This window comes from Lupinus angustifolius, chromosome LG09 (assembly GCF_001865875.1).
Source record: "Lupinus angustifolius cultivar Tanjil chromosome LG09, LupAngTanjil_v1.0, whole genome shotgun sequence".
Taxonomy (NCBI): Eukaryota; Viridiplantae; Streptophyta; class Magnoliopsida; order Fabales; family Fabaceae; genus Lupinus; species Lupinus angustifolius.
The window spans coordinates 3,487,205-3,511,662 of NC_032017.1; the positions used below are offsets into that span (position 1 = coordinate 3,487,205).

Below are 24,458 nucleotides of genomic sequence, written 5' to 3' on the forward strand. Positions count from 1 at the left end.
GTAGTTCTTTATTAATTGATAATGTAAGATCATCTTATTAATATTCTTATACACATGAAGAAGGTAACATATATATTTGTAAATTAATAATCATAATTACTAATAAATAAAATATTAGTTTATAAATACTTTTTCTATCCTTATACCATTTTCTAATTATAAAAGTATGAGAAAAGATATATACATTATAGTGTAAAAGTTTTTTATATTATCATTATATAATTTATTATCAATTTTTAATCATCACCGACTCTTAAATAAAAGTAATAATTTTTTATACTATACATATTAAAAAATTATATGAAGTAGGATTACATGCAGAAATATGAATAAGCTTAAGATACATTCTTTCTCTTTTTTCAAGAATGAATTTAAGTACACACTTTACTATTATTAAATAGAATCTACCAAATTGTGGGACACGTGCAATTCCCATTGACAAGTAAATGTCCACCTTACAAAGTTCCAAACAAAAGAAACAGTTTTAATAAATCTACATCTCAATCTTACTTTTATTGGTCTTCTTCTACTTCTACACTTTCTTCTTCTCTCTCATTATTCCACTCTTCTTAGTTCCTAAACAAGGATTGGTTTTGCATCATCACAAATAGGTTCACTTCTCTTGTTTCTATCTCTAGATTCTTATCAGCTTATAGCTTTATTTTTTATGTTTGAAATTTTAGCTTATGAGTTATCTTTAAGCTTATTATCTCTTTATCATGCAGCTTTTGTTTTACATTGTTGTTTTGTTTTCTTGGTGTTTTTATTGTCATCAAAATTTGATTTTTTTATCTGGGTTTTTCTCTATTTTGCATTTTCCACCCAGAATTTTGTTTCTTTTCATCAATATTTCCTTTTTTATAAAGAACATTTTTTCAAATATATAGAGTAATGTTTGAACTGATTTAGCAATTTGTTCATGGTGTTGTTTTTCTAGGCCTAGCAATTATTTTTAAATAACTTCGAGTTTGATTTTTGATATATTGTAGAATAAAGTTAAATGATGAACCAATCATATATCTCTATTTATATAATTGTTACAGTGTATCACAATTAAACCCTTTTGTTTTATCACTTGCTATTTGTTTATCTCACCATTGACAAGAACAAAAAAAGTTGTATAATACTTCAATATTATTCAGCCACCTTTGTTGATTTTTTTAATATTCAACTTTGTCTCTTCCTGATAGGAAAGAATAGCTTAGATAAGTCATACTTAGTAACAAGGTATTGATCTAGTAGTGTAAGGCCCTACTAATCCTTAAAATGATCAAAAAGTCAAAGGTTCGATTCTTGGAAGACACTTGTTGGGAGGAACAGTCATACATCCCAAAAGGGATAAGTTCCTCATCCAAGGATACCTTGATAGTACCCAAAAAAATATAAGTCATACTTGCTTAAAACATATGTTCAATTTTTGGTTATTTAGTGATCAATTTCTTCATTGATGTATAAGTGTAACCCCTTTGATCATGGAAACTGCAATAAATAATTAATGTAACAAGTAATAATTTACAACAAAATTAAATTTATTCAATTGAATAATTTGATTATGGTTCACTAGAGTTTAGATGCTGAAAGTTATAGCAGTGGATTTTTGATGATGAATTGGTAATTCATGTTGCAGTAGTTCATGGAATCTAGATTATGAGAATTGGATAAGAATCTATGAGAGTTCAAAATGGTGGGAATTGTAAACTTGGAGAAGAAATGGTTATTTCCTCTCATGATCACTTCTGCTGCATGCATATTCTTTCTAGCAGCATCCTTGAACATGGGTCTAGTATCTACAATTCACTCCATCAATTCACTATTCTTTTCGCCATCTTTTCCACACACGAATCAAACTTCCGCCGTATCCGTGGAGACAAAGATTTTGATCCCTCCAGCTCCAGCTCCAGCTAGGCCTGCAATTCCTCGATTCGCTTATCTGGTTTCAGGCTCGAAAGGCGATTTGGAAAGGCTTTGGAGAACTCTTCTCGCGCTTTATCATCCACTAAACCATTATGTCCTTCATTTGGACCTTGAGGCGTCTGTGGAGGAAAGGTCGGATCTTCTTACTAGAATTGAGAAGCATCATGTCTTCACCGAGGTTGGCAATGTTTTCGTAATTAAAAAGTCGAATCTGGTCACTTACAGAGGACCGACGATGGTCTCGAATACTCTTCATGCTTGTGCTATTCTACTCAAGAGAAGTAGAGAATGGGATTGGTTTATTAATCTCAGTGCTTCGGATTATCCTCTTGTGACTCAGGATGGTTAGTTTATTATCTTATATGTTATTTCTGTGTTTTGTTCTTATTCAAACTTTTAAGGATTGCAACTTTTTTCGGCTCAATGATTGTTAGACTAATGTTGGTTTTTAACTGTGCAGATCTTCTATATAGTTTTACGGATATAGATCGAAGCTTTAACTTCATCGATCACACGAGTCGGTTAGGATGGAAGATGTGAGTTTTTTCTTTTCTCCTTCCCCTTGACATTAGAATGACGAATTGTTCCCTATCCATGACATATGAAACCTCAATTTATACGTAATGATGAATTGAACCATACTGCACAGGGAGAAACGAGCAAAGCCTATAATTATAGACCCAGGGCTTTACTTGACAACCAAGTCTGATGTATTTTGGGTTGAGCCAAAGAGGGCATTGCCGACTGCATTTAAACTATTCACTGGTTAGTTTTACTATCACACCTTTGTTTCTTTGTCCTTCAATAATTGATCAATTGAACACTTTTCTAGAGGTTCATTATGCATATTTGGAGAAGAATCGTCTAATAGAATCAAACTAATAATATTTTGGACATACTACATTTTTTATTGATAAGATCACTTTGGTCTTTATATCCTGAAGGTACAATTACAATATATGCATGCGTTGCCGAAAATGATTGATTTCTTACTTCCTATCCGTTTCCTGGCTTTGATTATTCTCTAGTTATTCTTTCCATTTTTTTTTCAAATTTTGAGCTATATTGCAGGTTCGGCATGGGTGATTTTATCGCATGAATTTGTCGAATATGTTATCTGGGGTTGGGACAATTTACCAAGGACACTACTCATGTACTATACTAATTTTCTCTCTACCCCTGAAGGCTACTTTCACACTGTTGCATGCAATGTGCCAGAATTTGCTAAAACAATTGTCAATAGTGACCTGCATTACATTTCCTGGGATGTCCCTCCGAAACAGCACCCTCACATCCTTAATATCAACGACACAGACAAAATGATCGAAAGTGGTGCTGCCTTTGCTCGAAAATTTAATCAAGATGTCCCGGTCTTGGACGTGATTGATAAAAAATTGCTACATAAGAGAAGGGGGTTGTTCACGATGGGCGGTTGGTGCATCGGTAAACCGAAATGTTCGGAGATTGGTGACATTTATAAACTCAAACCTGGTCCGGGAGCTCAAAGGCTTCAGCGCCTTTTAGCTGAGTTGACATCGAATGCTAAATCCGGTCAGAATCAATGTATATAGAATGTTGTTGGGAAGTTTAATGGTAGGAGATGAAAGAGTTAGACAAATTAAGGTTATTTTTAGAGTGTAATATCTATATATTGTCACTGTAAATATTTATACATTGTCACTCCATTATTCACCATTCATTTGATGATTAGATATGAATGATGAATGATCTAGTGACTATGTATAAAACTCATACACAATCGGTGCATACATTTTTTTTATTATAGCGTGGATGATTCGACATCTATCAAGAGGAAAAATTGCTTTTGAGGTTGGAGTGCAATGCACCTCATTCATATAACATCATATGAATCTCAAATATGAACTTGGTTATAGTTGCTTCCATATGAAGTACCAAAGATGGCATAAGGGGTCATCTATGTTTTTTGTAGGTCCTAGAGATCACACAATTTTTTAGCAGCATCATGATACCAAACTTTTTATATATATTATGCTTTTGTATGGTTTACTTTATGTTTCATGATGATCTTTTTGCTTCCTATAGACAACAGAATTTTGGATTATTAGATTTAAGCCTCAATCAGCTAAAACCAACAATTCAATGGAATCATCAAATCTTGATTTCTTTGTTGATTTTATTTATTAACTTTATGTAATTTAGTGGCATTGGTTATACTTGATGAATATGCCATGGAATCTTAATTCATGGATTATGGGGTAAAAGAACTTTAGCTTCCTTTGATTAAAAACTATGAAAAGGATAATAGCAATTTTACTATGATAACATAATTCTCACTGGGACTGAGTCCAGTCTAGAGTTTAAGTTTTGGTGAGGACTGAAGGTTTATTAAGCGTGTTCATAATATGCACAACGAAAAATAATTCATGTGTTTGTGTTAAAATATGTATACACTATAATAAGTAGACAAAAATGTTTATAAAAGTATCTCAGGGGACTGTAATGACTTTCGAAAAAGTTCTCCTTCAAAAGTATGAAGGTCCTACACGCGTATCCTCCAAGAGATTAATCTTTGTTGTATCAACACTTGATTTGTGGAGCAAAAATTTAACTCAAATAAAACCAACATGAAAGGATCGAAAGAAAGCAATATGATTCTTTGTATATTGCCTATGTTACTTTCTACCATGAAGGTTGCCTGAGTTTTGGTTTATGTAAAACCAAAACATCCTTCAATCCATTTAGTGTTAATTAACAACCCATTTATTTAGCATAAATTTTGGTTTATAATATATAAAACCAAAACCTCCTTCAATCCATTTAGCGCCAATTAATAACCCATTAATTTAGCATAAATTTTGGTTTTTGGTTTTCAAAACTTACTATCAGTTTTAAACCTTTGAAATATTACAATTAAGTCTCACTTAATAATATTAAAGATGATTGAATAATATTATTTGTATTTTTGGTGCTAGCAAAAAATACAATAATATTTCACTTAAAAGTAAATATACAAAATTAAACTAATTAATTTAGATATTTTCTCGTCCAAAAACAATCAGAACACTCGTTAGCGTGTGACCGTGTAGGTTCATTATTAAGTCGATAGTAAATTAACTCATTAATTTACTAATCAAGGTTGACATCTAGCAACACTCCTTGACACGACCTGATAGACATGGAGTAATATCTTTTACTTTAGAACCATTAGGAGATTAATATAATATTTCATTTCATCTTTACAACTCTATGTTAACTCTAGAATATAATATAATTGTCAAATTCTAAAGTGAATGACTTAAAAAACTCATTTCTTTATTCATTCAATTCCCATTGGCCAAAGTCTTTATTTTTATAGAGCTCAAACTCATTACCATGAGTTGATGATTTCTTTCTTGATTACTCATCAATTCTACAAGGATTTAATTATACCCAATAATCATTCAACTAATATCATAAGACATTATGTGTCCAATATCAAAATATAATAAATAACTTGTTAATTACTATGATAATCTCAAGTCTAAGGAAACTATATATTTCTTCATAAGAATATCATATTGACAATTCAAAGGTAATATATTAACCATTATGAATTCTCCTTTGAGTCAGTTTAATGGTCATATCTCAATATGCATCATTTATATGTGTAATTTAATAAATTAGATCTATTAATCTTTATCTAATAAAGATCATTACACATATATTGATCTATCTGGATTAATAGTGTCCTAAACTCAATAATCCTATGATCAATAATAATTTAGATTAAAATTATAAAATATTTATTTCTCATTATTATAATCTCTATTATAATAATAAGTCTCTAATTTTAATCAAGGACCTATCATATTTATTATTTTGACAAACAATGAATATGATATTAAGATAATAATACACATAATTTTATTATTATAAACATGACAAATTGGTTCTTGGTATACATTATATCCCAACAATCTCCCACTTGTACTAGAGCCAATAAGTTATGTACCTCATTCTCATCTCCCATTGATGCTTATCAAACTCTTTTATGTCAAGTGCTTTTGTGAATGGATCTGCAACATTCTCTTTGCCATCAACCTTTTGTAGCTTAACATTACCACGTCCAATGATTTCTCTAATTAGGTGATATTTTTGCAAGACATGCTTATTCTTCTCGTGCGATTTAGGCTAATGTCCTTGAGCAATAGCTCCATTATTGTCACACAATAAGGTAACTGATTCATCCATCAAAGGAGCTACACTGAGTTCAGTTAGGAAGTTCTTTATCCAAACAACTTCTTTAGTAGTTTCACTTGCTATTATATACTCTGCTTCAGTAGTTGAATCAGCTATTGTCATTTGTTAGGAACTTTTCCAACTTATTGCGCCTCCATTCAAGGTGAAGACATAACCAGAAATTGATTTGGCATCATCATTACCTGATTGAAAACTTGTATCGATATAACCCTTTAACTTGAGTTTAGATTCTTCATATATAAGGAATTTATCTTTAGTTCTTCTTAAGTACTTAAGAATGGTCTTAACCACTTTCCAATGTTCATCACCTAGATATGCTTGATATCTACTAGTTACACCCAATGCATATGCGATATCAGGTCGTGTACAAGTCATGATGTACATGATAGCTCCCATTGCACTAGCATATGATACTCTATTCATAAGCTTATTGGAAGATCAGTGAACCCATCATGGATCTAACCATATCTAATAAGGTTTGATTCATTCTTTCAGATACACCATTATGTTGTGGCGTACCTGAAGGTGTCCATTGTGAGACAATTCCATTCTCTTTCAAATAATCAAGAAAATCAACATTAAGTTATTCACGTCCTCTATTAGATCTTAACATCTTGATACTTTTACCAGTTTGCTTTCCCACTTCACTTTGAAATCTTTTGAACATTTCAAATGCTTCAGATTTATGTTTCATGAGATATAAAAAAACCATATCGCGAAACATCATTAGTGAATGTAATAAAATAAGAATATTCTCCTCTAGCTTGTATTCTCAAGGGCCCACAAACATCAGTATGAATTAGTCCCAACAATTCAGAAGTTCTTTCTCCATTTCCAATAAATGGAGATTTGGTCATTTTTCCTTTGAGACAATATTCACAAGTCATGTATGATTCATAATCATAATTGTCAAGGTAACCTTCCTTGTGCAACTTGATAATTCTTTTCATTCAATCATGCAATCCTTTATGGTATTAGAGCTCTCATTTTGAGAGCTCTGCTGGTTTTCCTTCTTTCACAATATCAACATCTACAATTTCTACAATTTTCTATAAAACTTGCAGAGATGGATGTTGAATCAGAAGCTACACAACAAACACACAACTTAGATGATATGTAGAATCCATACAGCCCATATTACCTTCACCCTGGAGACAACCCTGGAATACCACTAGTTTCCCCTCCTCTCAATGGTGGAAATTATCACTCTTGGAGCAGATCCATGAGAAGAGCTTTATCCTCCAAAAACAAATTCAAATTTGTTAATGGAATGATACAAACACCACAAGAAACAGACCCCAATTTTGATGCCTAGGATAGGTGCAACAATATGATCATTTCCTGGATCACAAGATCTTTGACCTAGTCCATTGCCCAAAGCATTGTTTACATTGAAAACGCACAAGAAATGTGGCAAGACCTCAAAGAAATATTTTCCAAAGGAGATCACTTCAGAACTTCACATCTGCTACAAGAAATCCACTTCTTTACTATCAGTTTATGAAGCAAGGAGAAAGGAGTATCTCCATCTTCTTTACTGTTTTGAAAACCCTGTAGGAGGATCTTGATTCATTGAGACCCATTGCCAATTGTATTTGCAGCACTAAGTGCAAATGTTCCCTTATTAAGACAATGAAAGATTATAGGGAATCAAAATATGTTATATGCTTTTTAAAGGGTTTGAATGATCAATATAATACTGTTAGAATACAAATATTGCTTATGGAGCCTCTACCACCAATCAACAAGGCTTTTTCACTTGTTGTTCAACAAGAAAGACAACAAGAAGACAACAAAGGGCTCATCAATTCCATAAACTCAAATCAGAATTGGAGAATTCAACCTACCAAGAGCACTGGAAGGAACAATGTTGATTACAACAATAAAGGACCAAAGAGATTTGGGAATAATGTACCAACTGGAAGGAGCTATACATCTACAACCAACAACAAACATTATACTTTATGTGGAAAGAATGGACACACTGTTGAAACATGCTATTTTAAGCATGGATTTCTACCCAAATTTAAGTTCAAATCAAAGGCATTAACAAATTCCTCTATCAACAGTTTTCTTTCTGACCAACAAACCAACACTGCAAACACTAGGCCAGAGCAACAACACATCAACAATGAAGCAAAAAGAAACAATGCACAACTCACCATCAGCCATGAACATATAGTAAACCAGGTAAGTCAAGTTCATTGTGAGGATGACACCTCACATACATCAAGTATTCCACTTAACACCCAACCTTGGATCCTTGATAGTGGAGCCACTGATCATATAACTAATGATATGAGAAATTATATGAGTTATAGATGCATTAAGCCTATCACAATTAGACTTCCTAATGATATGACAATCCTCGCTAAACACTCAGGATTTGTGAAATTATCTAATTCCCTCACACTTTACAATGTTCTTCATATTCATGGATTCAAGTATAACTTATATCCATCCATAAGCTTACTTGTTCTTCAAATTGCAAGCTTATCATTGATAAGAATTATTGTTTCATCTAGGATATGACTACCTCGAGGATGATTGGACATGCTGAAACTTGCAATAATCTCTACATCCTCAACAATTATGAGAATCCTCAAATGGACACTTTACATCTTGTTAATTTCTTAAATAAACCTAGTGTTCCCTTATTTGATCTTTGGCATTTTAGGATGGGTCATCCATCACATGCTGTTTTAAGATGTTTACATAAACAATTCCCATATGTTGATTTTGATTGTAATAAAGTGTGTGATTTTTGCCACCTTGCTAAACAAACTAGATTGCCCTTTCCTACTAGAACATCTCATACTGTTGAGCCTTTTAGCTTGGTCCATATGGACATTTAGGGGCCCGTCCCCCACTATGCATGCTCATAGATATTTTTTTAACTATTTTTGATGACTTCACAAAGTATACATGGATATTTCTCTTGATTTTAAAAAGTGAGGTTAGGCTGATTATCCATGATTTTATCAAGATGATTGATGTGAAATTTAGTAAAAGAGTTAAAGTCATTAGAATTGATAATGGCTTAGAATTCCTAATGCCTCAATTCTACTCTGATCTTGGGATCCTCCACCAAACTTCTTGTGTGGAAACACCACAACAAAACTCTATGGTTGAGAGGAAGAACAGACACATCCTCAACATCACAAGATCCCTTCTTTTTTAATCCAATTTACCAAAGAACTTTTGGGGGTATGCTGCAAAACATTCGGTTTACTTAATGAATAGACTACCTTCTTCTATTCTTAACCATAAATCTCCTTTTAAGCTTCTTAAGGACACTAAGCCTGACCTACACCTTTTAATAGTTTTTGGTTGCTTACGTTAGGCCTCAACATAAACAAGTTTGACCCGAAGGCAAAAAACTGTGCCTTCATAGGTTAGAAGTCTGGTACAAAAGGTTTCATCCTACATGACCTGAAAACTAGAGAAAATTTTCTCTTTAGAGATGTAATCTTTTATGAGCACATCCTTCCCTACCATACTAATCAACCCTCACCTAACACTGACCCTCTTCCCATAGATTACACCACCCATTTCTCCTTCCTGACTTTGAACCTATCATCACTTATTCTCAACCTGCTCAAAACCAAGATACTACTAATCAACCTACCTTACCTGATATGCCTGCAACTTCCCCTGCAACCTTAGTTAGAAGATCTCAGAAGGTCACTCATCAACCATTACCTAAAGGATTTCCACTATAATCTTTTAACTTCCTCACCTCAACAACATGACAATTCTATCAAACACCTTCTTGCCAATGTTCTATCCTATAAGTCCCTATCACCAAACCACCTTCATCTTAACCTATCCATCATAACCAATAATGAACCTAAGACTTTTAACCAGGCTATTAAGTCACAGGATTGGATATAAGCGATGAATAATGAACTCACTGCTTTACAACAAAACAACACTTGGGAAATTGTCCCATTGCCCCCCAACAAAAGAGTCATTAGCTCCAAATGAGTTTACAAATTAAAATTCCATTCTGATGGTAGCATAGAGAGGCATAAAGTCAGATTAGTAGCCAAAGGTTACACCCAAATAGAAGGCTTAGATTATCATGATACCTTTGCCCTGTTGTGAAACTCACAACCACTTTTATGTTGATAAGCTTGGGGAACTACACTTACTTCTACAACATGTGATGGCCTAGGGGGGTCAATGGGAAATCCTCAAGCAACTTGTTCATGATGAGGGTTAAACATCTCCCTCCTGCTTTGATAATTACCCAACCCTTGTATCTTCTTGACAAAGTTATTAACCTAATGAATGAGTACATTGAATGCAAAGAGACAAATATATTCAATTACAAAAGGTAATTAACTAATATTGTTAATTCGGTTACAAGGGGTATTATTGTAAATTGCTTAAGACAGTTAAACTATAAATAATTATTTTCAATTGTTAGTTAGAACTGATTTCCATTTTTAGAAATATTTCACAATTCTTCTCTTTTCTCTATTTTCTCTCTCAAACATTGTAATTTCGTGCAATTCTTGGTCACTTGAATAAGATTGTTCGAATTATTTTCTTCAATTCATACGAATTCATCTTATATATTCTGAACTCATCGTCTTCTTCTTAGAATTCCTTCAATTGCATAAACACCCACATCAATTGGTATCTAGAGCTTTTTTTTCTGAGAAGGGATGGCTGAATCTACTTGGATGCAAGCTGCTGCACGGGAAATTGAAGAAAAGTTGGAGATGCGAATTTTAGAGAAATTGGAATTATGCATGGCGGAGCGGATGAGTTCTTGGAAGAAATCCATGACTGAATCCATCAAAAACTCAGTTGAAGATATAATGAGGTAGAATACAACATCAGAAGGTTCTTCCATGCCACCTAAATCAGGCTTTGGAGGTAAAGATTTCAACCATAACGTTGGTGATCGTTACTCCCCTTATTCTTATGCTTGTAACACAAGATCATCTCGAATATAATTCCCTCGATTTGATGGCACAAATGTAAAAGAATGGTTATATAAGTGTGAAACTTATTTCATGGTGGCTAATACTCCTGAAAATTTCAAGGTGAAGCTTGCCATTATGCACTTTGAAGGCAAGGCTTTGAAATGACATCATGTGTATGCCAGGTCTATGTGAGTTAACTCCTTGCCTACATTGGGGGAATATGTGAAGACATTGCTGGAAATATTTGGTGAGGTGCGTGATGACCCTATGACCGAGTTGATGAAGTTGAGGCAGAAGGGAACAATTGCTGAGTATCATGAAGAGTTAGATGATGTTATCACTAGACTGGATTTATTTGAAGATTACATCTTAAGTTGCTTTTTAGGAGGGTTGAAAACTAATGTTTAGATGATGGTCAGGATGTTTCAACCTCAGACAATCAGAAAATCATTCACTTTGGCCAAGTTGTATGAAGTTGCAAGTCCAAATCTCAATAGTAGTGGCAGGGTCAAGAATTCAAATAGTAGTATCTTGGGAGGAAGGTCATTGCTCAATATTAAGCCTACATTAGCTTCTGGTTCATAAGTCTTGAAGGAAAATCCAAGATTCAATATAAGTTTAACACCAACTTATATGAATGAGAGGAGGACCAAAGGACTATGTTACTTATGCGAGGAACCTTATTCTGCAGAACATAGCTTGGCTCACAAGAAACTGCAAATTCACTTGTTGGAAGTGGATGATTTGGAAGATGAGATGGTTGAACCTGAAGGGGTGCAAGAATTGAGGGTAAAACCAAGTGAAGAACCTCATATCTCTGTCAATGCCTTAACAAGAGTGGCTAGTTTCAAAACTATGAGGGTCACTGGGAAGTATCACAAGAGGCCTCTCCACATTCTGATTGATAGTGGTAGCACCCATAATTTCCTGGACACAATTGTAGTTGAGAGGCTAGGGTGTAAGATTGAAAACATGCAACCTGTTCTAGAACCAAGGTGCCAATTTCTTCAATAGTGAGGAATTTTACTTGGACTTTGCAGCAGAGCACCTTTAGCTCAGATGTCATGTTACTTCCCTTGGGGTTTTGTGATATAGTCTTAGGCATTGAATGGTTAATTACCTTGAGATACATTACATGGAACTTCCACAAATTGACCATGGAATTTTCTCTACAAGGAAGAAGACATATCTTAAGGGGAGCAACACAGGTTGACTGCAAAACTGTTACACCTAAACAGTTTGGAAAGACAATGGATAAGGGTGTGCATCTGTCCCTGATTCAAGAGGGAAGTGAAGAAGGGGTTCTCCTACATTCTCTAACCACTCATGTAGAAATAGCTCAAATACATATTCCAATGGAGCACATCTTAGAAGCTTATGCTAATGTGTTTAGCACTCCTACTCTGTTGCCACCAAGTAGAGCAAAACATTATCACAGGATTCCCTTGCTGCACAATATGGATCCTGTAAATAATAGGCTCTATAGGAATGCTAAGGAACAAAAAAATATTATTGATAAACTAGTCCAGGACATGCTCAGCTCTGGTGTTGTACAAACTACTAATAGCCCTTTTGCAAGTCCAATGGTATTAGTAGGGAAGAAGGATGGTACATGGAGACTATGTGTGGATTATAGGGAATTAAACAAAGGAACTGTTAAGGATAGATTTCCTATTCCTTTGGTTGATGACCTCATGGATGAGTTGCATCGTTCAAGCATATTCTCTAAGATTGATCTAAGGGCAGGGTATTATCAAGTGAGGATGAGTCCAAATGATATTCACAAGACAACATTTAGAACACATAGTGGATATTTTGAATACTTAGTCATCCCATTTGGGCTTACAAATGCACTTGCGACATTTCAGAAATTGATGAACTATGTTTTCTAGGATTTTCTCAGAAAGTTTTTGCTGGTTTTCTTTGATGATATACTCATCTATAGTAGTACTCTAGATGAACATATTGTCCATTTAGAACTAGTGCTTGCTAGGATGAGGGAACACCAACTATTTGCCAAGCAGTCCAAGTGCTATTTTGGGGTTCAGAGGGTGGAATACTTGAGTCATTTCATATCAGGAGAAGGTGTAGCAACATATCCTGCTAAAGTCAGTGCAATTCAGAATTGGCATCTTCCTCAAACACTGAAACAGTTAAGGGGATTCTTGGGATTGGCAGGATATTATATGAGATTTGTCAAGGGGTATGAGACTGTTGCAAAACCATTAACTGAGATGTTGAAAAAAGACCAATTCAGGTGGACACTTGAGGCTAAGACTGCATTCCAGAAGATCAAAGACATGTTGACAACTACTCTTGTGCTAGCTATACCTTATTTTGCACAACAATTCACCATTAAAGTGGATGCATCAGGACAAGGAATATGTTTTGTTTTGATGCAGAGCAATCATCCTATTGCTTTCATTAGTAGGATGTTGAATCAACAACAACAATCTATGTCAACATATGAAAATGAGTTGTTAGCTGTGGTTTTTGTAGTTCAAAAATGGAGACACTATTTGCTTAATAAGCACTTCATCATTAGAACTGACCATATGAGCTTGAAGTATATACTAGACCAAGAGTTAACTACTGAATTCCAACAAAAATGGCTAGTGAAGCTTATGGAATTTGACTTCTTTATTGAATACAAGCAAGGGAAAGAAAATGCGGTTGCTGATGCTTTGTCTCGAATGTAAGGTGCAGAATGTCAAGAATTAATTGTTCACATTATGGATTCAGATATGTTAGAAAGAATTAAGAGAACTTGGGTTGGTGATGCTAGTATTCAAAGAATAATCAATTAAGTGCAAGTTGCTCCAACTAAACATCCACATTACACATGGAATGACATAGAAATGAGGAGAAAAGGCAAGTTGGTGGTAGGGAAAGATGATTCATTGAAGCATGAACTATTGAAATGGTTCCATGAGGCAGCTTTAGGAGGTCATTCAGGCAGAAACGCAACTATTCAAAGAAGTAAGGCTGCAATTTATTGGAAGGGGTTGAACAAGGATGTCAAAACCTTCATTCATCAATGTTCTATCTACCAAAGGTGAAAATATGATACTTCTGCTTATCTGGGGTTAGTCCGGCCTTTACCCATACCTGAACATGTGTGGCAACATATTACAATGTTTTTATTGAAGGTCTACCTAGTTCTAATGGTAAACAAGTTATATTTGTTGTAATAGACAGGTTGAGTAAGGCTGCTCGCTTTATTCAACTTGCTCATCCTTACACTGCCACTATTGTAGCCCAAGCCTTCATAGATCATGTCTTTAAGCTTCATGGTTTTCCAGATTCCATCACAAGTGACAGAGATCTAGTGTTCATTAGCAAGTTTTGGCAAGATCTCATTGCTTTTCAAGGGGTGCAATTACATCTTTCAACTTCATATCACCCTCAAACTGATGGACAATCTGAGGTTGTGAATAAATATTTAGAGACCTATCTCAGATGTATGTATGCAGACAAGACAAGCCTCGATAGTGGTCAAACTGGTTGCCCTTAGCTGAATGGTGGTACAATACTACATTCCACACTGCAATACAAACTACTCCTTAAGAAGTGGTTTATGGTCAACCTCCTCCATCGCATTTGCCTTATTTACCAGGGGAGTCAAAAGTCCAGTTGGTAGATAGGAGTTTGGCTAAAAGGGAAGATATGTTGAAGGTGCTTAAGTTCCATCTTCGAAGAGCTCAAGATAGGATGAAGCAAATGGCAAATAAGCATAGAAGTGACATGCAGTTTCATGAAGGAGACTTGGTGTACATCAAACTGCAGTACTATAAACAGATTTCTATTGCAACCAGGGTGAATGAATAGCTTGCTCCTAAATATTTTAGTCCATACCCAATTCTTAGTAAGGTTGGTTCAATGGCTTACAAGGTGCAACTCCCTGATCATGCTAAAATTCACATGTGTTCCATGTTTCTCAACTTAAAAAACATATGGGACAAGCTCTTACTTATGCAATCATTCCTTCCATTGCAACTCATGAACCTAATGCTAAGGAACTTGAGCTCATTCTGAACAGAATCACTGTCAAACGAAGATGCCAAGCAGTGACCAAGGTGTTAGTTAAGTGGAAGCACCAATTGGTGGAAGATGCTTCATGGGAATTTTACTATGATCCTTGCAAAAGATTTCCGCATTTCCATTCTCGAGGTCAAGAATGTTTTTAAGGGATGGGCAATGATATGGTTAATTCGGTTACAAGGGGTATTATTGTAAATTGCCTTAGACAGTTAGGTTATAAATAACTATTGTCAATTGTTAGTTAGAACTAATTTCCATTTTTAGAAATATTTCACAATTCTTCTCTTTTCTCTCTCATATATTATAATTTCTTACAATTCTTGGCCACCTGAATAAGATTGTTCGAATTCTTTTCTTCAATTCATAAGAATTCCTCTTCTATATTTTGAATTCATCATCTTCTTCTTAGAATTCCTTGAATTCCATAAACACCCACAACATTAACCTAAAAGGAAATTCGATCATTCAACACAAAAATTACATAAATATAGAGCAAAAAGGAAATTGATAATTTTCAAAGAGATTGTAGTACTTGGAAGATTGCATAGCAATTTTTTATATAACGAATGCCTTATCTAATCTCTTAGGGGACGTAATTGTATCTTCTAACAAATGTCGCTATCAGGAATAAAATATTTAACCTAGTACAATATATGAGATCTAATGGAGCCTTATACCACTCAACCAACATCTCGTTGATATCATATAGTAGTTTGAATAAGCTTCCCTGAAGAAATAATTAATAAATGATCAAGAAACTTAATCTCTTTTTTGTTAGTTTAACTCCTATGATGTACCCTAGCCAGTGGTATAATTCTTCATGATTGTATAACTCCTAAGATGCCATGCATATATGCATTTGGTTGGGTGGAAATAAGAGTTTATTGAAAATATATATGCATGCACTTGGAAGAGTAGCACATTAATAGAATACATCAAATATACCGAAGCATCAATTGGTACATATTATAATATATTATAACAATAGTTAAATAGATTTGTTGGTATTTTTAATTCAACATTTGAACTTTTCAGGTTACTCAACATTGGACTACATTTGTTGTCCAACAAAATGTTTCACTCCATGTAGCAGTTGTTGTGATTGACCAAAACAATATTTAATTATTAAACTTTTCAACTTAAATATATTTTTCAACAAATCATAACAAACAACACATTTTTTGGGACAACAAAGCATGCAAAAAGCAATCTTTGGACTTGTTTTTGGAGAAATCACACTAAAAGGCCTATCGGCCCATTCAAAATATTTGGCCCATGAAAGTACCAATAAATTAAGATCACCTCCGCTCTTTAAGATTCATGACCCAATTTTAGTACCAAAAAAAGATTACATCACTTTAAAAAAAAACATTCACCATTGCTATCATATTCTAATTATCATTTATTTTTCTTCATCACTATTTCTCAACATCATTTCGAACTATCACTTAAATTACTTCCCATCACCAAATTATTTGTTTATTGTACCAAAATATTCATTTTATATGATATTGGTTTAGAGTTGATAATTCATATTTTTACTAGACTATTATCTATCTCTTTTTCACATGGTATTACAATATGTGACATAAGGTTACATATGGAAAACAAAAATCATATGTGTGGGTTCTAAAAGCAATGTATGAGAAAAATGACAATCCAACTTTTTGCTTTCAAATCATTAAAGGATCCCAAATGTTTAGAGTTCAATTCCTGGAAGTGATACTTATTGGAGGGACAATCACAAACTTCAAAAATGTGATTAGTCTTATAAAAAAAAGTGAGAAAATATTAATGATAGTACAAAAAAATTGATGAAAAGAAAATATGAGAGGTTGGTTGTTGGTCATCATCTATCTAGGGGGAAAAATAATATGACCATAAAACTTTATTTTTTGAAAAACAAAAGAACATAAAAATACATACATGTTTTTTTTTTTTTTTCCGTTTTTGAAAAAAACACTATGTATTGAAAAAGATAGAAAATTCATTTTTTCTGAGAGTAAGTTAAAAAAATATACTTCATGTTTTAGCTTTTTATTTCAAGGAAATTTAATAGTTCAAATCTATTTATTAATTTAAATTATTAGATTTCCGTAGAATAAATAACTAAAATATATAAGATTTTTTAATTTTACTCTTAAATAAGTGAATCATCTTACATCAGGGAAAATATATTAGATAAACCAATCACATAAACTATCATTTTTGACATTCTTAAAAAAACAATGTCTTATGAATACTTGCTTATTAAACTTAAATTAAATCCTGACACTTCTATCTTTCAACCTTTTGGTCTTAGATTCATTCTAATTTTCAACCCATAAATTAAGAATAATTGTTTTTATTGCTTTTTGTCTCTTCCCTCCTTTCACGGCATGCCTCTATCTTCTTCTTCTAAATCCAATCTCCGATTCCATACCCAATGTCGAACGCCGAGTTTGTCGTTCCACCACTTCACATCAACACCCACATTCCCTTTTCCGATCAAGTTTCAATTTTGATGCTTCCTTTCCCTTCACCAACTCAAATCAATCATGGGTTTCAATCCCCATAGCCTCTCATGAACCGGAGCTACTCAAACGAATCATTGCTCTTTTAAACGTTCTAAAATGTGAATTGAGAACTTTTGGGGTGGATTTGAAGCGATTAAGGATCAAAGGCAGTGTTTATTTTAGTAAATTAATCAAATTATTATTCAAAGTTTGTTTTTTAGGAATAATTGGATTCATAAACATGCGTGGTGAGTGTTGAAATAAAGGTTTTGAAGGTGAAACAATGACGGGAGTGTTATTGGGTCTACGAACAGGAAGCAATGGGTCATTGCAGCAATTGCAAAACGGCAACATTTTGCAGCCGGCTGCCTTGTTGCCCGGCCTAGTTCGTAGACCTTCGAAGGCACTCCTTTATAATCCGAGAGAGAAAGAGAAGGTTTGCAGTTCAATTTACAGGCACCTTGGAAGAGGGAGGGTGGCAATGCTGCTTATGATTGCACTTGGCCTTTCTGTTTTTGTATTTGGTTGCTTTACACTTTACAAAGGTTTGGACAAATCATGTATATATAACCTTACATCGTAGGATAAGGCTTGATTGTTGTGTTTTTTATTTCTCATTAGTCCTTTTTGCAAGCACTGCATTTGCATCCTTGGGCTCGGGAAGATGAACAAAAATCTTCTATATTGACTATTATGGATTACTACCTTTGCCACCAATGAAAAACAGTAAGCTATTTAAAAACATTAATTAACTTCAGTTAGAAAACAAGTTGTCGGGTTTTTTAATAAGGTTGATGGTTTCTCATTGGTGTTAAAAAGGAATGATACATAAAAGTGGGATAGAAGATTTCCATTTAGGGAGGGTGGCAATGTTGCTTGTAGTTAACCTTGCCTATGTTTCTCATTTTTGGTTGCTTTACACTTTGCAAGGTTTACGACTTTTTTTCTTAATGAAAATTGGTTGTTTTTTATTCAGACTTGGAAGTGTAAGTGAGAAATATGCTTGGGCATACATCATGTATTTATTGATTTATAAGTTTATTTGAGTTAGTATTAGCTAATAGTACCAATTGTCGAATTATGGAAACTGTACATGTAGGATATGTTTTATTGTTTCTGTCTCTAATGATATAATATATTTTGAAGTTTGTTTCAGTCTCATTTCAATGATCTCATGCATCTTAGGGGTATTAATGTATGATTGAATGGAGGGGTTTGGAGGGAAAAAGTAGGGGATGGTTAGTTATTAATTTTTAATTTAAGAGAATTTTATAATGCTTAAAAAATGGAATAAGGCATAATTGGTAAGTTACACGATAATTTCATTTAAGAAATTCTCAGATAAAAAATATTTGCTTAAAATCCCCCCCCCCCTTTTTATGTTCAAACTTTTCCATCCAAACATGTTTTTAATAAAGTTGAAGATATATCGGTTGAGATATACTTTGAAATGTGTTTCCTAAGTGCTGAAATCAGTTGGTTGAGATATACTTCAAAATATATTGCTTTCATCTAGGACTTTTGCTTATACTTGTGCATGTATTTAGTTTCGTATGCTTCAATATCTACAGCTGAAAATCTGTGTTTATGATGTGATTTTGGTGTTTTGATGATCAAGGTGCCAACATCCACAATGAAATTGAAGATGCACGATCTTATGCCATTACTAGGTATGAAATTTTTAAACCTCATGGAGTAGAAGATAAGTCACATGATATCCGTTATGCTAGCACGAACTCATTTACAAGTATGAGTGAATTGTCAACACAGCCTCCTTCCGCTCCTCATCCACCAACTTCATCTAATTCTAAAAGTACAAAAGGATATTATCATACTTTGAGCCATCAATGTGAGCATTTGGCATTTCCTCCTCCTCCACCAGTTGGTAGAAGAAGACCTGGACCGCGCCGTGAGTTTTTGATTTTCCATTTGGGCCTTGTTTTCAATTCTTAACTTGATAAAAATACACCAACAATACTTATTTAGTGATCGTCATTTTTTAATTCTCTCGATCAAGCTTGCACTCTCTTCTCTTTCAGCATGCCCCGTGTGTTATATTCCTGTGGAGCAAGCTATAGCTAGTATGCCAAGCTTACCATCGGAGTCTCCTTTGCTTCGCACTTTGACATATGTGCATGACGAAAATCCAATGAAAAGTGTACCACAAGGTGGCTCCGATTTTGGTGGATACCCTTCTCTAGAAGAAAGGGATGCTGCTTTTGATATAAAAGAGAGCATGGTAGTGCATTGTGGGTTAGTTCATTTTTGTTATTTTTTTTAAAATTTCACACGATTTTAAGTTTAATTTCCAGGAAGAATTCAAAAAGTTTAAATTACCCTCATTAGTGTCCTACAAGTATTAGATTTTCCTTATCGAATGCATTTTTTATTACTTTTTACATGCTTTTGCATGGTTGACATAAAATCTTATCAGATTTGCCAAAGGAAGTAGACCTGGTCGCCAGACAGGGTTCGATTTTGACGAGGAAGATCTCCTAGTCTTAGATCAGTACCATGATGTCATAGTTGCATCTGCCATATTTGGTATGACTAATGGCTAATGTATTCAATATATACTAATTTTTATTTTTTTCTGTTTCTCATAGTTCCATTCCATTTATGCTAGGAAACTATGATGTTTTACAGCAACCCAAGAACATTAGTTCAGAAGCTAAGGAAAATATTCCTTTTTACATGTTCATTGATGAAGAAACAGAAATGTATATGAAGAATGCTAGTATTTTGGATAGCAGTAGGAGAGTTGGATTTTGGAGAATATTTGTTGTTCGTAATGCTCCTTATGCCGATGCCCGACGCAATGGAAAGGTTGATTGCTTACTTTTTGCATCACATTTCTTGAATTTTTTTACCATATGTTGTTTGTCGTTTATTGTTTCTCACATTGATTGAGTATATAGGGTGGTCCTATACACAAGGCTCCCACCTAGTAGGGTTTGGGGATGGTATTACCCCCGCAATTGGAGAGACTGTTTCCAAGATTTGAACTCATGACCTATAAGTCACAAGACAAACAACCTTACTTTCGTGTCGAGGCTCACCCTCTACATCCATCGAGTATGATTAATGAAGAGTATATAATGACATGGAAAATCCTCCCTTGATAACCCAAATTTTAGGCTGGAGTTAGAATGTCAGATTAGAATTATATTTCTAATATGATATAAGAGTCTATCCCGACGTTGGGGCACTCACAGATTCAAGTGCTGCATAATCATGCTCCAAATGTCCAATCCTGGGTGTGAGGGTTGTGTGTCAACTGCAGAGTTTGGTTTTCTTTCCTACCGTATATCAACCTCGATGCATGTGTCTTATCCAAAGTAGGGCTTTTGTTTGAGGGATACTTGCGTTTTTGTAGTGAAGGGAGTTGGACTATGCAATTCTTTGTTAAACCGGCGCATGAACTGAGCCTCCCATTCCAAACCTTAAGAAAATGATCTATTGATATTTAAATATCATTTAGATACTTTATTTTTTATTATTATTGGGGTAACTGTTTTGTAGTGAAGCAGATTGTAAGATGAAAACTTAAATCTAATCGATACTTATAGGAAAGCTGAAAAGGAAAGGGGTTCATATTGGAAAGGACTATTAAAGAATGAATAATGAGTTTGTATGACTGATGAACAGTTTGTGTTTTAGATAAAATGGAGAATCTGATATGATTTTGTTGAAGTTGAATTAACATTTTCGGATACTTAATTTTTAATGTAAGTCCACCTACAATTGATGAGGTTGGAATTTATTATGTATGGTTTCTTATGATGCTTCTAACTTATTGCAGATTCCGAAGCTTCTTTTGCACAGGATCTTCCCCAACGTCAGATATTCAATATGGATTGATGGGAAGCTTGAGCTTGTCGTGGATCCATACCAAGTTCTTGAAAGGTAAAATGTCATGTCCATTTTATTAAAATTTAATCATACTTTAGCCTTTTGTCTGTCGAGTTTGACAAATTTATATTTACTGTCATATACGTCGAGTTTGACAAATTTATATTTACTGTCATATATAGACTTGATAATCAAGAATGATATTGTTTGGTTCCAAGTTCTGTTGTGAAATTGTATGATTTCCTTAGTTGGCTTTTATTTGACAAGTTTTATATATTTCAATATCAATCATATCATTTTGAGGGTTCATTATTCCTTAAACGATTATCTGCATCCGTTCACATGATTGTTAATTTTGTTCCATTTTGATTTTACTATATTTAACTTCGACGGAATGTGTGCATACCACATCCTTCACAATTTGATGCACTACATAAGATGTCGACAAGCCATAGATATCATCTCCGATATGGTTAAAGGAAATTTCAACACATGATTATAAACCCTTGCTCTAACCTTGCAACACACGGCTTGCTTGACAAACTCGAATATATTTTTGGATTTTTATTTCACGAGTTAGTGGTTTTCATCATTTTTAACGATTTGCATGTGTGTATGACATTTTAATCATCTGGCTTTATTTTACAATGAAATGTACGAGGAGGCATGTCAACAACAATTTGTGATTATATATGTGCACTATCTTCATTATCATTACCTTTCATCCAGGTTCTTATGGCGCACAAATGCTACTTTTGCAATTTCAAGACACTATAGACGCTTCGATGTTTTTGTCGAGGCTGAGGCTAACAAAGCGGCTGGGAAATATGAAAATGCTTCCATTGATCAGCAAATTCAATTTTATCAGTACCACGATGGCTTAACTCGTTACTCTAAGGCGAAGCTTCCTATAACTAGTGGTAGGAACAAATTTGATATATACATGCCTGCATGTGTAAAATGCATTATAATTGTTGTCTCCATATTAATATGAAGTATCTCCTATGACCGAGTTTCTCAGATGTTCCCGAAGGTTGTGTTATTATTAGAGAACACATTCCGATCACGAATTTGTTTACCTGCTTATGGTTCAACGAAGTTGATCGCTTTACTTCTAGGGACCAATTAAGCTTTTCCACAGTAAGAGACAAAATAATGGCAAAAGTTGATTGGAGTATTAACATGTTTATGGATTGCGAAAGGCGTAACTTTGTGATACAGGTTAGTATTTGCATCTTGCCATGTTTTTGTGTTTAGATTTTCACATGTTCATAGTTTAAACTGGTAATGATGGTTTTAAATTAAGGTCCGTAACCGTAAATGAGGCTGCAACGCTGAGGTTTTGGTTGTGTCCATGGTTGTAGTTGTGGGAAATTTAATGTGACTGCAACTGCAATTTAAAACTTTGCCTGTAGTAGATCGAGAGATAATAGAGTCAAGTGCTAATGCCTCAAACTTAGTGAACCTTTTGAAAGTTCTCTCTGCATTTATGTTCTTGTGATGAGTAATCTAACTTCTTTTAGAATATCTATTTCCCTTTAGTTCTTTGATATTGAGGATTTTATGTTGTTGGTTTGTGATTAACATTATCAGACTTACCATAGAGACATATTGGAGCACATGCCGCCTCCTCCTTCGCCACCTCCTCCTCCGCCGCCTCCTCCACCTCTACCTCCGGTTGTTGTAATCCATCCTCCTAGGCTGCCTGCTCTTCCCCTTATTAATAGGCCTCAGATGAAGAGGAATCTGAGGCACAGTAAAGGAGATCGGAGATCAAGTTCCAAACGTCGACGAAAAGTAGGCAATGTTGTTTTGAACAACAATTAATTTCATTAATATCTTCTTCCATGAGGAGGCGAACCTTGATGCAACACTAAGATCGAAGCTTAATGACCAAGACGTCATAGGTTCAAATCTTGGAAATAGTACTTCTGCTTGTGGGGTAAGCCTATATACATCTACCTTTCCCAGATCTCATTTGATGGGATTGTCGTGCGTTGTACTGCCTTTTTTCATAGACTGTAAATGTATTCTTTGTTACAAATTACATAATTGTTGTTTTCCCTTCTCTTTTTATTGTAAATACCATTGCAAAAAGGGGTTTCTCAGTTGTGCACTTTGCGTATAACATGACTTTGTTCACATCAGTATATATAGATTTAATTGAATTTTAAAATTCAAAACATGTAAAAATGTACTTTAAAATTCATAGAAAAACACGTTGCACATGCATCTTAGACTTTGTAAAGATGAATGTTAAAGTCTTATTATTACAGTTTGGGTTATTATATGGGTCAAAATAGTAATACAGTATTTCAATTTGTGATTCACTAATTAAATTGCATATTAATTAAGTTATATATATTATAATGAATTTATAGGTAAAGTTATTATTCGCAACATATAACTTATGAAATAATTCAATTATTTACATGTTACAAATTACTAATAAGGTTTAAGGTTTAAATCATATTCTATCATTTTGAAAATATGGACAGAAAAAATAATGTGTAAATTGGTTTTAAGTGGTACGATACAATTTAACTAATATTTTTCAGTTTTAATTGGTTTAATTGCATATTAGTATAAATGGCATATCCTTACGAAGATAAATTCACTAATTTACAGGCTGAACCGATAAATAGTTATAGGATAAAGATCACTTATCTCCATTTCTTATCCCAATCCAATGAAAAAGTGACACTTAATTAAAAAGAAATTTTTTAAAATATACCATAACATATTTATATTATTACTTGGAGAAAACTTATTAACTATGGATATGGGGACACCATCATTTAAGGACAGGTGATCCCATTCAAGTAGTTATAACCATGAAATGGTGAAGATAGATTTCTATTAAAAAAATTATGTAGCAACGAAGGGACATGGTGAATTGTTATCTATACTTATACGATTATAAGTAAACTTAGTTTTATAAAAAAGAATTAGTAGATTGAAGATGTAATTATGTTTTGTCCTATTTTATTTTAAGAAT

General features: G+C 33.8%; 2 protein-coding genes across 3 annotated transcripts; both read left to right on the forward strand.

Annotated features, from left to right (window-relative positions):
* Nucleotides 446-3,557, forward strand: LOC109357541 (beta-glucuronosyltransferase GlcAT14A-like). 2 transcript variants are annotated; one of them, XM_019601549.1, is made up of 6 exons: nucleotides 448-547; nucleotides 582-611; nucleotides 1,628-2,258; nucleotides 2,375-2,450; nucleotides 2,564-2,679; nucleotides 2,986-3,557. In XM_019601549.1, the coding sequence occupies exons 3-6, from the start codon at nucleotides 1,682-1,684 to the stop codon at nucleotides 3,483-3,485; spliced, it is 1,269 nt and encodes a 422-aa protein (XP_019457094.1). In that variant the 5' UTR covers nucleotides 448-547; nucleotides 582-611; nucleotides 1,628-1,681; the 3' UTR covers nucleotides 3,486-3,557. The 2 variants fall into 2 exon arrangements, with proteins under 2 accessions (XP_019457095.1, XP_019457094.1); XM_019601550.1 differs by having other exon boundaries at nucleotides 446-611; nucleotides 1,631-2,258.
* LOC109355791 lies at nucleotides 17,454-23,439 on the forward strand. The gene is made up of 9 exons (XM_019599010.1): nucleotides 17,454-18,153; nucleotides 19,227-19,517; nucleotides 19,648-19,861; nucleotides 20,043-20,152; nucleotides 20,235-20,434; nucleotides 21,411-21,514; nucleotides 22,190-22,380; nucleotides 22,482-22,681; nucleotides 23,054-23,439. Exons 1-9 carry the CDS (start codon nucleotides 17,892-17,894, stop codon nucleotides 23,285-23,287), a joined length of 1,806 nt encoding a protein of 601 aa, XP_019454555.1. The 5' UTR covers nucleotides 17,454-17,891; the 3' UTR covers nucleotides 23,288-23,439.

Coding starts and splice junctions, on each gene's coding strand:
- LOC109357541 (XM_019601550.1), top strand. CDS start 1,682: ATGGTGGGAATTGTAAACTTGGAGAAGAAATGGTTATTTCCTCTCATG. Junction 2,259..2,374: donor TCCTCTTGTGACTCAGGATG/GTTAGTTTATTA, acceptor TTAACTGTGCAG/ATCTTCTATATAGTTTTACG. Junction 2,451..2,563: donor AGTCGGTTAGGATGGAAGAT/GTGAGTTTTTTC, acceptor CATACTGCACAG/GGAGAAACGAGCAAAGCCTA.
- LOC109355791 (XM_019599010.1), top strand. CDS start 17,892: ATGACGGGAGTGTTATTGGGTCTACGAACAGGAAGCAATGGGTCATTG. Junction 19,518..19,647: donor AAGAAGACCTGGACCGCGCC/GTGAGTTTTTGA, acceptor CTTCTCTTTCAG/CATGCCCCGTGTGTTATATT. Junction 20,153..20,234: donor AGTTGCATCTGCCATATTTG/GTATGACTAATG, acceptor CATTTATGCTAG/GAAACTATGATGTTTTACAG.